At 43.1% G+C, this 17,465-nt stretch overlaps 2 protein-coding genes across 17 annotated transcripts in view; one reads left to right on the forward strand and one right to left on the reverse strand.

Moving 5' to 3' along the window:
* The window catches only part of MARF1 (meiosis regulator and mRNA stability factor 1), a 39,230-nt gene extending 30,512 nt beyond the window's left edge, over nucleotides 1-8,718 (reverse strand). For 3 of the 7 annotated variants that reach the window (XR_013998474.1, XM_081132913.1, XM_081132912.1), the window contains exons 1-4: nucleotides 8,583-8,718; nucleotides 4,145-4,346; nucleotides 1,372-2,070; nucleotides 460-628 (exon numbers count right to left, since the gene is read on the reverse strand). Coding sequence is in view for 6 of the 7 variants with exons in the window: in XM_081132913.1 (XP_080989039.1) it covers nucleotides 460-628; nucleotides 1,372-2,070; nucleotides 4,145-4,288 (1,012 nt within the window). In the remaining variant the exon portion in view is untranslated. Of the gene's footprint in view, nucleotides 1-459; nucleotides 629-1,371; nucleotides 2,071-4,144; nucleotides 4,347-8,582 lie in introns of those variants that run through there. The other 4 variants (XM_081132917.1, XM_081132916.1, XM_081132915.1 and 1 more) reach the window with 3 other exon arrangements.
* Nucleotides 8,719-8,829: 111 nt separating this feature from the next.
* NDE1 (nudE neurodevelopment protein 1) overlaps nucleotides 8,830-17,465 on the forward strand; it is a 36,338-nt gene continuing 27,702 nt past the window's right edge. For 3 of the 10 annotated variants that reach the window (XM_081131367.1, XM_081131359.1, XM_081131361.1), the window contains exon 1: nucleotides 8,830-9,546. In XM_081131367.1, coding sequence (XP_080987493.1) covers nucleotides 9,539-9,546 — 8 coding nt within the window. In that variant the 5' untranslated portion in view covers nucleotides 8,830-9,538. Of the gene's footprint in view, nucleotides 9,547-12,714; nucleotides 12,826-13,540; nucleotides 13,678-17,465 lie in introns of those variants that run through there. The other 7 variants (XM_081131365.1, XM_081131362.1, XM_081131368.1 and 4 more) reach the window with 7 other exon arrangements.

Raw genomic sequence — 17,465 nt, forward strand, 5'->3', positions numbered from 1 at the left:
ATAGCATTAACATCTGATTTGATATTTTTTCAATGTTTTCAAAAATAAAATATCACATTAATTACTTTTGGGGGAAATGCTCTTAGGTTTCCAAATATCATTTTTCACCAGCCGTTACTAAATCTTTTTAAATACTAAGTCCTCCTAGAGAGTATACAATTAACACGTGTGATTATGAACCTAAGTTGATACTACGTCCCATGCAGCACTTACTTCTAATATACTCCCCATTTTTCTACACACAGCTTCTGATCTCAACTCGCCTCAGCCCTACATAAAGGGAAAATGCCTTACTCATCTGTAAAAATAAAGATTTTTACTAAGAGATGGAAATGGAGACTCACATACACAGTAGCTTTAGAACCACAAGGACTCTTTTACAGGCAATTAAATGCAGAGTTAGTATCAGATATTGAAAAATATTTAAATATGCACATTTTATACCAAACAGTCATTTACCAAATTTTGAAGCAGCTTTGTCTAGACCGGTCGCCAATAACAATGTGGTCTCCTTCCCTTTGGTTCCACAGCCATTACACAGAGGAACAGTAACAGGTGCAGTTTGAGTATTTGGAGGTGGTATATTTGGCCAGACTTTAGCAGCAGCAATTATACTATTTCTTGCCGGCTGTTTTAAAATTTTTTTAAAAAAAGGAGGAGGTTTCAGATACATCATTTCATAACCTAAAGTTACATACAACTGAAAATGCATTCTAAGTATTTCTCCTTTCCACCTGCTAACCTCTAATGTCTTTTCAAATCATCTTTCCTAGAACTATCAGTTATCAATTCATAAACTCGCTTCAAGAAGTGACTTGAAACGATCAGGGGAGACAGTCAAATGATCAAACCTTTACATTCTGAGCACGTGTCTGCTGCAATGGAGATCTCAGACACATTTTACATAAAGGGAATGAAACTGTTCACTTAAACACAGGTGGGATTGAGGCCAAGTTTCAAGTTCCTCAAATTACTACAAAAGGACAACATGCAGTTACCTGCGTTACATGAATGGGTCCGAGTATAGGGGGTTAGTTATAAGAAATCACAATCGCACTGTAGCCTTCAAAGACAAAACAGAACACGAGGCTCTGCTGAACTAGGTCCATGTGTAGGAAACAGATTTATTACAAGAGGCCCTAAGAGCATAAATTACATAAATAATTATGCTCTACCTAGCTGAATGTTCCCTCCCATTTTACTCTTTGCTCCTTCAGGACCAGCAGAAGTTACACTCATGGGGAGAAAGCGACATCATGGAAGCATCTTCAACCCCATGCACAATAAAGGCTTTTCAAGATATATCCACTTTAAAAATGTCATTCCTCAAACCTCAGCTACCCCCACCGTATCAAATAAAAAGATACAAACCTTGTTTAGACAGTCTTCGCAGTAAAGGGAGCCCTTTAAACACACTGGAGGGACCACATTTAGGTGCAAAGAGCTGGTGCACAAGTGAGGTGTTAGCTCCGACTGTGAAATGTGCTCTTCCAAATGCCCTGGAGCCCCACTTGTGAAATCAGAACAGGGGAAATAGCCAGCGGAGGTGCAGCCCTGGAGAGCCGGGAACTGATGCAGCTTGTGCACGTTACCATGGCATGACTGGAAATGGAGCTTTCCACAACAGGGCAGGTGTTGACAGGAAGAGAGATTACTTTCTGAACATGTGCTGGGAAAGTCACTTGTAATGCCGGCCATGTTGTTCCTAGCTAAGGCATTCTGGAGTGAAGATGCAGGCTGGAAAGCAAATCCTGATCCTACCTGACATGTTATTGTCCTGGTGCTCTGCGAGTCTAACAGTGCCCCCGTGTGAATCAAGCTACCAGTACCTCCGCTACTGCCACCGCCACCACCACCGCCACCGCCAAAATGCATTGGTGAAGTGGAGGGTTCATTAGTGCAATGAGCACAGCAGCTTACTTTGGGGACAGTTGGAAGCTGTATTTTAGTTTGCTGAAGAGAATGAGTATCTGGAAGTGGAACTGCTGGAAAAAGTTTAGAGCCAGCATGAAGGGGAGATGGTACATCCTTTAATTCCACAGCAACTTTCTTGTTCTCCATGTAATCTTTCTGAGAAAAAAAAAATCAGAATACCAGTTAATTTTATGAGGTCAGTGATATTTGGTTACATCCTACTGCTTCAACAAAGGAAAAAGTGTTCAATCCTGTCTATACTACTCAATCATGACCAAAAAAAAAAAAAAAAAAGGAATAGCAGCTAAAACCAGTGGCATTCTTCAGAGAGGTCTACAGGAGGTGAACATAGAAAGACAACTAAAGTTAAGACTGTGATCTTCCTGAATTTTAAGAGACTAGGGGAAGGGTCTTCAGCAAGCAGGGTTAACCATCTATGTCTGTTACCTCCCTTTGATGACTTTCCTTTGCCTCAGTCTTCTGAAGACAGAATAGGTGGCATGAAAACAACACTGTCACGAACAGCATTCAATATAGATGGCTTATAAGCAAAGTGCTTTGAGGAAAATACTTAAAGTTCTTGCAGTCAAATCATAAGGGGTTCTAGGTAAGGTCCTCCAGAGAAGATTCCAAACATGGATGAGCTCAGCCACCTCCCCAAGTGACCCACCTGTGGAAAAGTCTGTAATCGAAAAGTCTGCTGATGACATTCAGCAAACCCTAGGATATCATGACCTAAAGCCATAATGCCAACGATTATTCTGTAGCCAGCGAAAAAAATAAGGGTAATTAGAAAATGGTCTGGGAAAAGGTACAAGTGAAATAGTTTGTCACATTCCTCCAACAGAGACACAGAAGGCCAGTAAGTTTATAAAGGCTGTAGCAGGGCATTGGTGTCAGGGGCCGTGGTTTGCATGGGATACGCAACAGTATGACCTTGAGTAAGTAACCTAACCTCTCCACACTCCTTCATCCTTCAACTGGGAACAGCAGGATGTGCCTCCAATAGTTATTAGAAGTATAAAATAAGATCATGCACATAAAACTCTCAGCAGAGTACCCTGAAAGGAGATCTAACTAATCAGGAGCCTTTATGGACCAACTACAGGCACTATAAGATGAAGAAGATGCCCTTATATAGTGACAGAGACATGCTCATCCCTTGGAGGATAGAAAGGTCTATCTGACTGCTTTGATTTCACTCCTTTTACTGTGATTCTACACTCATCCAGGAGAAATCTGGATTTTTAGTTAGACTTCTCCTAAAAGGGAGGTAATAGCAATGGGCTGACCATCCAACAAGCATCGTGTTCTGCCCTTTTGGTAATTACAGTTAAGGCTGGAAAGGAGTACAATGGCATTCTGATTTACACAGATCTGGCTCTTATGGGCAGGGTTATTATGAGTTGGTCCCCTTGAATATACTCAATTCTGAATGCCACTCACAAAAATCAAGTGTCTGGATCTGTAATGTTGAGAGTGTAATTCTGTATCACATGCTTCCATGAGGGTCAGCTAGTTCTGCCATCCCTTGTTGTCAACTGTCCCTAAAGTAAAACATTTCTGAAATGATGCCATGCAACAAAGATAACTATATAGTGAAAACCTGAAAAAGACTGGGCGTTTGATTTTTTTCCAGTTATTATTAATACCTTATAAAAATTCATCGTAAAGTCTCATTTAAACCCCAAGTACAATAGCAAAAAGAGAAATTGAAAGGTGATAAGGTCATACATGACATGAAATCAGAAAAAAGTCAAAATCACTATGAAAAGACACAGGAAGAAGTGAGAGACATATTTAAATATTTAAGAGAAATCTTGAACAGAAAAAGACCATCAATGAGGTCCTATCAATCTTTCCTTGATTATAAAACTCAAAACTCAGAAGGCTACAGTAAAATAAAATTGATTTTATATTTTCCTCCAATTTTATTCTACAATGTGGATTTTATCTTTGGAATACATGATTTTAATGAGAAACAAATTTTCCCAAAACGTTAACATCAAATATTTAAAACATCGACTGTTACTTAGAGTGGAAGTACAGAGGTTAAAAAAATTATGCTGTCATTGAGTCAGGAATTATAATAATGTACTACAAGAAGTAATATAAGCAGGATACAAAAAAAATTAGCACAGACTCCAGGGAAGCGACAGCCCCAGACCAAATGGAGCTCTCATCTATTTGCGTTGGGAACTGCTATGTCCTTAGTCTTGCGCATAGTTACCGTTTGGGGACTAAGTGGCAACGTCTGCTCAGGACGAGAAAAGCAATTAGAGAATTTCCAAAGCCATGGCTTAGCACCATTATCTTGTTGAAGCCATCCAAGTGTTCTACTGCAGGAGTTCTCAGTTCCGTTTCCTTCCATCATACAGCCACACAAAGTTGTTCAACATTCTTTCACCTTTCTTTTCTTTCATTCTTCCACCCTGTTGAGAATGAGATTTCAATGTTATTTATATGCATAAGTACAAATTTTACTATTAAAATGTGAGACTGCAGCCTGGCCAGCATGGCCCAATGGTTGAGCATGTACCCACGAACCAGGAGATCGAAGTTTGATTCTCGGTCAAGGCACATGCCCGGGTAGCGGGCTTGATCAGTGACATAGGGGGTGTGCAGGAGGCAGCCGATCAATGACTCTCTCTCATCAATGATGTTTCTATCTCTCTCTCTCCCCACCTCTCTCCAAAATCAATAAAAAAACACATTTAGGAAAAAAAATAAGACTGCAACTATATTAATGGTGCAATGGCTCCCAACAAGTAAGATCTTAAAGAACAAAAGTAGAACAGCTTTCAAAGCATATTACAGGTTACTAAAATTTGGTAAACTTGGTTGACTGTGCTTAAATTCTGACTGTATCCATCTGACTTTTAAAAAATCTGTCATTTTCTATTCCTTATGTTCCATAGTTCTTCCAATAAAAATGAACTCTGGATAAGCCCTATTTCTTTTCTGTAAACAGCCATGCTTGAGAGAAGTAGCCAAATCTTGGACACCTGCATATCCCTGAGTAAAACCTCTCCTATTCACTTAGCTGGAGACAACATCCTCTAGCCCTGAGTAGACTTTTTTTATAGTTTTTCTTGACTATTACTCCTTAAAGAGTCTACTTGTGAGAGTCAAAAGTTAACAGCAGAGAGTATGTAATTTTAGTAAAAGAATAACTACATGTCCTCATTACTGATTATGTAAGATTGTGAAATTGACTTAAGAGCAACTTTCCCATTGTGCCTTTGATATGAGTATGGAAGGTCCAAATTACGTGACCTCTGTGAACTTTTAAAAAATATATATATATCTTAATTGATTTCAGAGAGAGGAAGGGAGAAGGGGAGATAGAGACATCAATGATGAGACAGTCATTGATCGGCTACCTCCTGCACACCCCCAACTAGGGATCGAGCCCACAACCCGGGCATGTGCTCTGACTAGGACTCGAACTGCTATCTCCTGGATCCTAGTTCGACGCTCAACGGCTGAGCCATGCCTGGCCAAGTTTTTTTTTTTAATCCACACCCGGGAATATGTTTTGTTGTTATTGTTTTTAAATGATTATGAGAGAAAGAGGTGAGAGAAACATCGCTGGGCTGCCTCCTATATGTGCCTGGACAGGGGACTGAACTCACAACCTTTCGGTGTAAGGGACAATGCTCCAACCAACTAAGCCACCCAACCAGGGCTGGGTACTTTGAATTTGATTCTGCTACAAAACAAATCAAATCAAACGAATTTCTTAGTTTACTTATTATGAAAGTGCAATCTGGTATACCACCAAAACTCTAACAGAGCAATCTCAAGTCACAGATGTGCTGAATCTACTCCAGTACAACAACACTTAAACAGTACAATAAAAGCAGATCAAATCAATAACAGCTATTGGGCATGGAGGCACCCTGCCAATGGTAAGGACAACTGAATCTCATTTCCAAGTCCTTGCCACCATATCCCAACAATCACCTATTCTTACCTACAGTGGCCATTTTAAGATCATTAATTTATCTTTCAGAAATTTAACCTGGGCATATAGAAAAGCATTCCTTCTATCTATCTCTCTGATAAGATCCTCATTTAAAGCAGTTTTAACATCTACATAGTAGGATGGGGGAGAGATGACTTTAAGGTATAAAGCAGAGACAGGCAAACTATGGCCTGCCAGCCAAAACCAGCCCATTGCTTGTATTTAAATGGCCTTTGAACTAAGACTGTATTTTACATTTTTCAATTCTTAGAAAAAAATCAAAATAATGTTTTATGACAAAATTTTATGAAATTCAGATTTCAGTGTCTACAAATAGTTTTATCAAGACATGACCACACTCATTTAAGTACTGTCTAAGGCTGATTTTTGCACTATAATTGCAGAGTTAAGTATTTGCAACAGAGACTAAATGGCCTACAAAGCCTAAAATATTTACTATTTGGCCATGTTGAAGCTACAAAACTTTGTAAAATCTTGGGTTCTTCCTCTGTCAAGCGTGGCTAATTCTCCCCCGTCTACCTCACAGCATTAATGAGGGTGAAAAAAATTAGATAAAGAAGCCTACCATCTGTTTGTTTTCACTACTGTATCACCTGTGCCAAGCACAGAGCCTGGCTACTTAGTATATACTAAATAAATATTTCTATTTTACCTAGCTGTTTATAATTAGGAGTTAATTTGGAGACAGAGATGAAGTTGACTGCCACAATGTTAGTAAATTATGCTATTTGTCTTTCCTCTTAAATACAGGTTTTATATCTCTCCACATTCTCTAGATCATAGGAATTTGTGATGTTCACGATACACACAACTTCAACAATGTGTTATTGCAAACCTCTTCAAGGCTAATCCTGAAAGTGAGCTAACAAGTGGGGTATAATACAGTTTACTAAGCGTTTTTATTTAACATTATTATTATTATTTTAATATATCTTTATTGATTTCAGAGAGAGGAAAGGAGAGGGAGAGAGAGAGATAGAAACATCAATGATGAGAGAGTCATTGATCAAGTCCGCAACCGGCCATGTGCCCTGACCGGGAATCGAACCCTGATCGCCTGGATCCCAGGTCGAGCTGGGCATATTTAACATTATTTCTTCATTCAGCAAATATTCACTTAGTATCTACTATGTAGCAGGCCTATGACTGGCAAGGGGATACAATGATGAAAACAATCACACAATGAGAACCATTTCTGTAATTCCTCCCTCCCACAGTAAATCTGTGAGATAGATAAGGGAGAAATTGGCCACATCTTAGAGAGGAGAAAACAGAAGTTTAATGAACTTTTGTAACTTGCCTAAAATCACACTATTAGAAAGGGAGCAAAACAGGCTTGTCCACCTCTTTCGACCACACCAAGGTACCTTCTGTATTGCTCAACACAGCAACAGAAAGTACACACATATTAGCTTGTTTGTGGCCTGCACCTGGAAATTTTCCCAAATATTCCTGGGAATGCCACTAAGTAACTTAGGTAGCAAAAGCACGTTTTCTTTGAGTTTAAATCCACTTCTGCCATTAACTCTCAGAATCTTTGAGCAATTCGGGTAGTGTCTGAGAGCACAGGTTCGGGAGTCAGACTGTCTGCATAATAATCCCCAATTCTGCAGCTTCCTCTCTTCAGCTTTCGATAATTCACTTCTCCAAACCTCAGATACCGTCTGTAAAATGGGCCTGATAATACTTGAGGCACCCTCATAGGGCTGTTGTTTGGATTAAATGAGACAATCCAAGTAGAAAATTTAGCAGTGGCCTTCTCTTAACACCAAGTCTAGTCAGTGACCCCTACACCACCCCATCCTACTACTTTTTTTCATAGCTCTTTTATCCAAAATTGTTTTATTCGCTTGCTTTATTTTCTGTCTCCCCCACTTGAATATAAACTCCGTGACAGCAGGGATCATGTTTTCTTATTTATTTTTGTATCTCCTGCATCTAGCACAGCGCTTGGCACATACCAGTAATGGCTGAACGAATGAAGAGTTCAATAAATGTCTAGGAAGACCGTTAAGGTTTCCATCTCCCTGTATGCAAAACAGAGTATTTACCACTCAGAGATGTTAGGAAGTTCAAAAGATATAAACGTAACTGGAGAGCTCTTAGTAATACCAGAAAGGTGCTTGGGGAAACTCTAAAAGGTGTATATCAAGGTGTCGCGTTACAATCAGTAGTGGGAGTGGCTCAACCCTAAGAAAACTCAACCTTATCCTTCAAACCAGAGGCTGCACCCTAGAGAGTGTTGAAAAACTGAGGATGCAAAACGCTCGGGCGGGGGGGGGGGGGGGGGGAGGGGGGAGGCTGCAAAAACACCCGAGGCCTCGTCTTCCTCTCCTAACCTTCCAACTGTGCAAACTCCTCTGGAAAGGCTGCTCTCCGCACCTGGAGGACACCATAGGGAGCAGGGAGACAGGTGCGGGCGGGGAGCCAAACACCCCCAAAGAGCAGCAGCGGCGCAGCAATTACAGTCGTAAACGGACACGAAAGGGACACAACCCGAACCTTTAGTAGGGGCCTGACCGGTGTGGGTGCCAGTCCTTCCCCTCGGGCCGGCCAACCTCCCGCACCCCCGCCAGCAATAGGCAGGGGTAAGGAGGTACACTGTCTTTCCTCCAGCCTGGTGGCCCCAGGGCAGTGGGCCCACCAGGGGACTGGTCCCCAACGCTGCCAGCACACTCACCTGTACGGCCAGCTCCACCTTCGTTCACATTCCGACCCCACCGCCTTCCCCCCGCCCCGCCAGGCCCTTTGTTTTGATTCCCGACTCCGCAGCTCCCGCCGCCGCCGCCAAGCGCACCCTCCACTTCCGCTTCCGCACCGCACCGCCCCAGTCGTAAAACCGACGCCCTTTTCTTCCCCTTGCTCCGCCCCTTCCTTCACCCCTCCCCCGCCGCCGTGTCCTCTCCGCGCAGGGCGTGCTGGGAACCGGGGGGGGCGGGGCCTCGCGGCCCTGCAGCCTCGTCAGGCTCAGTCCCCTCCCGATAAACCCTTAAATAGGGGCCTTCCCCGGGGGAGGCCCTGGCTTTTTTTGGCGAAAACCCTCAATTTAAGGGAGCCTTCCCTCTGGCTTATCGTTGCCGAGTGGAAAGAAGCCTGAGAACGGAGAATTAAGGAGCTTGTGAAGTGAAACCCGGGGAAAAAAAACCACCTGCCAACCAAGACTGGAGACAATTCAGCTCTTTCCGTCTTTTGAGGGAAGGCGGTTGAAATTGGATGTCGATGAGAAACCCTAACGTTTTGGTTCTCTCGCTTTCTCTCTCGTCACGTGATGAGCCTACTTTGAAAAAAAAAAATTAAATGACGCGTATTTTCCACAGCAAACTTAATCTAGTGCAACCTAGTGGCGAGTGGGAAGAAAACTGCGAGCCGGGCGAGCGGCCGGTCCCGCGGGCCCGCGGCGCGTCTCGCGCGGTCGGGACCCAGCCGGCGGCCGGGAAGCGTGTGCGGGGACTGGGCTGGGTGTTGTCCCCGACATTCACGTGGTCCTCGTGACGGAAGAGAACGTGATTTTTAAAAGCCCTGGTCTGCAGCTCGTTATAAATGAACACAACTTTTCTAGTGACGGATCGGGCGAGCAAAAAGTAGACCTTATAAGTTGCAAAAAGCCTTGTGAAGCCAAAAACGGCTGTGTGTTAGATGGATAGGTAAGTCATGTTTGGGTTTGCTTTCCCCTCCCCCCCTTCGGCTCACAATCTACTTGTTGTACCTGAGTTTTAGAAAGAACGACGAAATTTTAACTCCGTAAGCACGATGGTCGTTGGCAAAACTGCCAGCTGCTCACTATTTTCCTGTTGCCCATGAGACAAACAAAGCCTGTGTATCTAAACCCAGACGTAGTTTAGCAGGGGCTAGCTGAATGCTATGGAAAAGTTTCTTTCTGAAGTTTGCCAGGAAACAGTCACTTTGCAGAAGAGTCAATAACTAGAAATTGCCAAGAGACCTTACCCCCCCCCCCTCCAGTCTGCCCAGTGAGGCAATTTCATTAGGCAATTCCCAGTAGGTGGGGTGAATTTCAGGGGAAGCTAGCCCATCCCTGTAGATATCCTGGTAGACGTGTATTGCGGAGGACAAGATCAAACACGTAGCTGAAGAATCCTTTGTGCTTGAATTTCAGATTCCAGTAGGAAGATGACAGGTACACGCACATCAGCTGCCTGCTTAGCTATTTATTACTGCTGAGTAAATCTTCATTGTGTCTCTGTGGGGAGTATTTTCTAAGTGGGAATTAGAGCAGATGGAAAAGCAATTCTGTTTCTAGCGTTTTGTTTTTTTTCAAAGTACCAAATATGCTCCTCTTTAGGGGTGTTTTTTTTATTCTAGATGAGTATCTCTGAGCACAGACCTATTAACTAAAAGTATAAAAAAAGGAAACAAAGTAATTGTGGATTTTTTAAAAATTCTTTAAAAAAAAAAGTTTTTGGCCACAAAACATAAAAGAGCAGACGCGTTTTGTTTGATTTGTTTGGCATTCTTTCGAGGCCAGAGTTGTGCCCAGTCTTAACAGGTTAAATGCAGTAAATAAAAATGAAGAAATTCTACGAAATGGAAAGCTACTGAAAAGTCTGAATTACAAAGAATTTTTAAAGAAAAGCAATGTTGTTTTCTGTAGAACACCAGCCTACGCAGAGTACACCCGCCCTCGGAAGCAGATAGTTATGAATTGAAATACAATTTGATATTTGTGAAAGAGTTTTTTAACATTTTCCTTAAGATACAGATTTTTTAAGTGTAGCCTCTGTTAATCTTATTTCCATGCCTTTGCTGGACAAACTCTTTATCAGAGAGTAAGAGTAACTTTCAGGTTTTTCCTTGTCCAAATTATAACCATGTTTATGAAAGATGAAGATTGATTTTTATGCTGTTTAAGCAGCTACTTTACATTCAGTTCAGCTCCTAGATTAACCTGGCTTCCGTTAAAGGAGCTTCTCCCCCAGCAACTTCTCTCCTGTGTTAAGTTTAGGGTTTTGAAATGATAAATTATGATGGGAGGACTTAAGAGAAACCACTCTCTGCTCATTCATATCCGAATGCTACAAGGAAAATAAATTGAATAAAGAGATGACCTGAAGTACAAATTGATGAGGTATAGAAAAGGTTTGAAGTACACCAAAATTTCCCTTTCATTTTTAAGGTTTTGCCAAATGACATTTACCTAACCTCCTGTTCCTATAGAGTTTAATAATGACATTTCAGTGTCCTCTCCCTTTTTTTTTTTAATGGAAAATGAAGGAACTTGAAAGCCAACTAGTTGACATGACTTGACCATCGCCATTTAGTCAGGATTGCTATACCTCATCAATTTGTACTTCAGTTTATCTGTAAACTGGGGTGATTGTTCCCTGCCCAGAAACCTCACACAATGGTGAGGGCCAATAAAATTCTGGAGTGAAAGAAAGCATAAGAGCAAAAGTGTTAAGGGGATGCAGATGATTTAATTAGAATTTGAGACAAGGAATGGAAGTTTCCCGGGAAGACATTTTGGTACTTTCCTTAACCCTGTTGACGTAGGGGTGGTTCCCTTTTGTATCTCTGAGCTTCTTCAGGGACTAATGAGGCACTGAAACAGAAGACAAGTTAGAGAAAGGTCATTCTTAACCACGATAGGGAGGCAGGCAGGATTTTGTGAGTGCTAGGAATCCTCAAAGTAGCTGAGATCTCTTTGCCTCTAACATAGTGCTGGGAGAACAAGATTGTAGGATTCAAACAGACACAGCCTTAAAACCTGATTTATTTACTAATTGTGAGACCTTAGGCAACACGTTTAACTTCATGCACCTTAGTTTTCTCATCCTTAAAATGAGGACAACAAACGTGCTTTCCTGTGGTTCTCATCACCCTGATCTCAGCTCCACTGTCATCTCCTAGAGTGGCCTTCCCTAACCTTTTTATCTGAAATGACTCCTCCCCAGCCCCTATCACCTGACATTGCTTTATTCTTCGCCCGTCCTAGAGTCTGAAATTCTTTTACTTTTTCTGTTCGCTGGTTTAGTGTGTTTCTATCTTAGTACTGTAAGTTCTTTGAGGATAGGCAGCTTCTCTGACATTTACTGTGCTATAAGCATTTGTGTGCTCAGTAAATAATTGTTGGTGAACAATTAGGATTGCTGTGAGAATTAAATGAGAAAACCTAAGTCAATTGTACCCGACACACACAACCAATTTTAAAAAGTAATGATCACCTAACAACTACATAGATTGTACTTAACTGTTAGGCACTATTTTGCAAATGCCAAACTAACTCATTTCGCCTCTGCTTAATCCTTTGAGGTAGAATCCTATCAGGCACCCCATTTTATAAACCAAGTCACAGAGAGTAACTTGCCCAAGATCACGCAGCTGGTAAGGGGCAGAGCTAGGATTCAAAGCTGGGCTTGAAACCAAACTCTTACTAAGTTTTGTTACCTTTGAAAAAGGTAGTAATGTTGAAAATCTCATTTTGGGTGTAAAGGAGTGGTTAGAACAGGGGGCACTGCTTAACCTAAGCAGACCTGAATCTTTGCCCTTTCCTCTGATTTGGGGAAAATGCAAGAACGGGAAAATGCAATTGGTGTCAAGGGCAGGGAGTCGTATTTTCTTGAAGTGAGCTGGCCCGCAAGTCCAAGCCCGCTCCCCGGTGTCCGGGGAGCAGCCAGCATCCTCCAAGGCCGGCCAGGTCCCCGCCCGCCGGCCCGGAGCTCACAGGCCTCCTCCCGCTGCTGGGCCGCCGCGTGGCTGAGCCGCGCCCGGACCCTGGGAAAAAAGTTTCCAAACGCCGCTGCTCGGCGCTGATTGGCTGAAGTGGACGCGGTCTCGTGGCACAGCAGCCAATGAGCGGCGCGGTCAGCGAGCACCAGGGCGGGGGCGGGGGCCCGAAGTCCCGGCCCCGCCGTCCTCAGTAGCCGCCGCCGCTGCAGCCGCCGCCCGTCCTCGTCGCCTTAGCCGGGGTAAGTGCGGAGCTGGAGCCGCCGCCGGGGCTGAGGGCGCCCCGGGAGCTCCACCGCCGCTGGGAAACTCTTCTGCCCCGCCCGGCCCCCAGATGCGCTCTCCGGACCCCCGCCCGCTGCCGCGTTGGATCCTCCGGCTCCCCTCGCTTGCGCGTCGCTTCCCGGCCGCTGGGCTCGAAATTCCCGCTTCCCTGGAGCCTCTCTTTCTAACTTTGCGCCTTCCCACCCTCGTGTCTTCGAGCCGGGCTCCTCGCCTTTGCCAACTTTCTTTTTCTTGCTGCCCTCTTCTCCTTCCTTGACTTCCTCAGTCCTTCTGCCCTCCTCGTCCCCGGCCCTCGCAGCCGCGCTTCTCTGCGCTCCTGCTCCCTCCCACCCCAAACTCTCCTCCTGGACTCCCCGAGCCTGTGTTCTGTCCGTCTTCAGGCCCCCCCTTTCCTTCTGCTGCTCCCATCTCCCCGTCATGCCTCCTAGCCCTCCTTCTAGCCCAATTCCCCACCCTGCTTCCACCCTCCTTCCACCCTCATTGCGGGCCTCTTTCCAAAAACCTTCTTTCTCCACCTCCCTCCCTTCGGGGAACATGTTTGGAACCGTCTCCTCTCCGCGTTTCTCATGTCTCTGCTGCAGGACGGTTCAGATTTCCTCTGACAGCACTTTGGGGACGGATTGGATAAAGGATGAAAACGCTTATTCTACAACTTGAATGCAGTGGCTGGGCTTACCTACCTCGCTGAGGTCATGGGAAACCCCGCGACCCCCTTGACACCGCTTTTGGGGAAGCTGCATTATCTTCTCCAGCCATCTCAGGTTCTCTGCCTCGTGAGGGCCTGAACTTCCCTGACTTATTTGTCCAGGGTTTGTACCAGCTTGTGCCTTTTCTCCTTTTAGCCCGAGGCCCCATTTAACTTCCTTTATAATAAAGAAATGGCCTTTGCGGCGTGCGCTGGGCAGATACTTGTCGTTTTCTGTGCTGGTTTTGTTTGTGTATTCTAGGATAGGATGGCATTTTAGGACTCGGGTAGGGTGCTTTGAAGAGGGATTGAATCCCAGCGACTCCCAGAGACACCTTGGTATCTGACACCACCCAAACACACACACTGGCATTTAATCAGTTTTGAAGCTTAAATCTTTCCTCTTAGTGTATTTTTTGTTTAGAATTAGATTCAGGTGATCTATGCGGTTGAAGTCTCAGGGACCTCTGGTTGGTATATTTTATCCCGTTTTGGATAAGCGTGTTCTTTTGCCTTAAGACACGTGAGCCAGAGAAATTACACTCCCTTTCCTTACAAGGTAATTTCCTAACGAGCACACCTGTGTACAGAAAGTTGTGTCAGCTACTAGTACTGTGTTCGCATCTAGTATTGATGTAGGTGCTTTGTATCTGCCTCTCCCAGCTGTGCCTGGCACTTAGTAGGTATTCAGAAATGTTTGAAAAGGGGTAGAGGAGGGAGAAACCACAGTAGGAAAAGCTCTTTCCCTGGCATTTGGTTCATTAGAATAAAATTGACCCTGAACAATAGCTATTCTATTTTTTTATTCTGGTTAAAATTTCAAAAGCAATATATGCTTAGTGTGAAAGTCAGTGTGTATAGTAGTGTATCAGGTTCCAGTTCACATCTCAGTGCCTGCTTTACCCGAATTTTGGTACTTTCTTCCACACCCTTTGTATGCAAAGAGAGAAGATAGATGTATAAACAACAATGGCATCCTTTCTTAACAAATCATGAACTTTCTTGTATTTTAGCACAAAAATTCTTAACAACTGCATAGTTTTACAATCAGTCCTGTTGACAGTTAAATTTCTCCAGTTTCCACATCACTGAATGATGATGTACAGCCTTGAGCATATGTCCTTGCATGCCTATTTTTTAGGTAGATCATTATAGACTTTGAAAGCACAAAACAAAAGCCAGACTTGCTGCCTCTTGACTGATCTTGTCCCAATGATGTCACTTCTGCAAAGTGCGAAGCCTGCTTCATAACATAGAAGCTGTTGGAGCACGTGCTGGCATTTGGCTACTTCTTTCTCTCCCTTTCCCTTCAGCTCTTCCATTTGTTTTGATTGGGAAGGATTGGGGTTAGGGTGGAGAAGGGTGGTGAGTTAATTCCTGATGGTTTATAGGTGTGTATTGCTCCTGACCAGCATGTGCTGGCTTTCTTCACTCAGAGGGAAGCCAAGAGAGATTGCTTTGTTTTTTCCTAGTTTTGAAATCAAAGGCATGTGTCTCAAGTGTGTTTTCAGACTTCTGTTAAGTTTAATCATGGAAAACACACCCCAAAAAAAGAAAAAGGGGAAAAAAAAGCTTGGTGAAACACATTTTCGTGGGAATAGTAGATTTCAGTTATAGAAAATAGACACTTTTTGAACCACTTGTCTCAGTTCTTCCTTGCATGCTGTAGAATATACAGTTGAGATGCCCATTAGATTTGTCCACGATGCTGGGGCATGATGACATGATGGTGTATTGAGAACACGAGTTAGGAGACTGAATGCCTGTAGCACAGATGAAATAAATGCAAGCAATATTCATTTTTAAGATAGTGGGTACAAAGTTGTGTCTATTGTTACCAAGAGTTAATACCTTCTTGTCATAGTGCCTTTTAAAAGACTGTGTGGGCCAAATGAAATGAGTGAATTTGACCTCTAATCAGTCTGTTTGCAACCCAGGGGACCTTGTACTTGAATTTAAAGACAACCCCCACCTCCACCCCACTGGGTCTGGTTTCCAGTGTTTCTGCTCCAGCTTCTAAGAAACCAAGTGATTGTCATGCTTATTCTTACACCTGAGTGTCTTAAAGGGGATAAAGTTGTTTGAAACTTATTAAATGCCCAGCACACAGCAAACAGAAGGTGATGTTAAAATTCAGTAGATAATGCTGGAAGAAGAACCTTTGCAAGTCAGCTTATCTGCTTTCTGTGGCAGAGAACAGTGCACATTAGAACTTTGAGACATTTTCACATGGCAAAGGAAACTTACGTTTTTAAGATTGCTGTTTCAAAAACATAGTGAATTCAGCTGTTACTGCTTCCCTCTTAGCCTGTAGTATATTTTTTCTCTTCCCTAAGAATTATTTTTAAAGTGCAGAGATTTTTGGTTGAAATGCCAGGCCGGTGTTTTTTGCCCTTGAGTTGAAGGAGTCAGAGATTGTGCAAGCTGTCACGTAAGCTTAGGTCTCTGCTTAGTTTCTCCCCAGTACCTGAAGTCCAAAACCAGATCCTTCCCATCAGCATGGTTGTAATTAGATCCCCTACCACAATGGAAGCACCCCCTAAAACATCACAAATTTCTTTCCTGGGGATTTAGTTTTAAGTCTCACTGGCAATGACAGCTATGTTTTAGGAAGCCCTTTTCTAAAACGCATCTATCACAAGTGCAGAATGAAGGTTATTAAACTCCAGTAACTATATCATATCAGATATTCCTTGTATAAACCTGAAGAGGGGGTAGTTTTAAACATGGCATCCTCTCCTTCAGCCCCTTGCCATTAAGGAGATGCCACTCAGGTGCTGAAGGAGAGATTTTCCTCATCCTAATAAGCATCTTAGGGATTTACAGATGTGAATTATAAACTAGCCTTCAGAGGTCTCTTGCTTCTAGAAGCCTTTTCTTAACCTCATACCCGTATCCAGCTAGTGGCAAATCTCTATCTTCTCCTATGTGCATTCATTCCACAAGCATTTACATAATGCCTGTTACATGCCAGGCACTGTTCTAGGCATTGGGAATATAAAAGAGAAGGTACCTATGTTCAACAACTGACATTCCAGTGAGGGAAGATAAAAACAAAACTCAAAGTGATAACACAAAGGAGGGGTTAATATGATAGTGAAGGGTTATAGGGAGTACTTGGTGATATTCAAATAAGGTCTCTTTGGGGAAGACATTTTAGCTGACATCTAAATGTCAAGAAAGAAACCTGCTGAGAAGAGATCTGAAGGAAAAGCATTCCAGGCAGTGAGAACAAGTGCAAAGGCCCTGAGGTAGGGCAAGCTTAGTGTGTTCAAGGAACAGAAAGAAGGCAGCATAGTTGGAGCATAAGCAGGTGAGGGGAGGAGGGTGGGAAATATTTAGAGAAATAGGCAGGGACTAATTATTTGAACTTTGTGCATCTTTTTCCAAACAGCAGGAAAAGTCAGCATACATTCATTGTTCCTAGTTCCTCACTTTCTCACCCTGCTGTATGCAGACTTCTCATGCCATGCATTTGTCCTTAATAAGATCATTAATGGCCACACAGTGCTCAGTTACAGTTGCCTGGGCACTGTGCTCTGGACACTATAGACATTGGTTTGGTGACTGCATATTAGTCGCAATCTGGGATCATTAGAGTTTATGGCTTGAGCAGGGAGTACCACACCCAGGTTTACCCTTATGTGTTACCATGCTAATTACTGTTATTTACACTGTAGGCACTCCATTCTTTTTTACTTTCAGCAAATAAGATCTATCACTCCATATATTAATGAGAACTCTCCTGTGACAGAAATCCAACCCTAACTGGTACAACCAAAAAAGGGAGTTGATTATCCCTCATAACCATAAATCAGGTACAGCTGGATCCAGGTGCTCAAACAATATCAACACCCAGTCCCTCTACCTCTTGTTCCTGCTTTCCTATGCTTTGGCTTCATTTTCAGGCTG

Source organism: Miniopterus schreibersii, assembly GCF_964146895.1.
Source record: "Miniopterus schreibersii genome assembly, chromosome: 3".
NCBI lineage: Eukaryota > Metazoa > Chordata > Mammalia > Chiroptera > Miniopteridae > Miniopterus > Miniopterus schreibersii.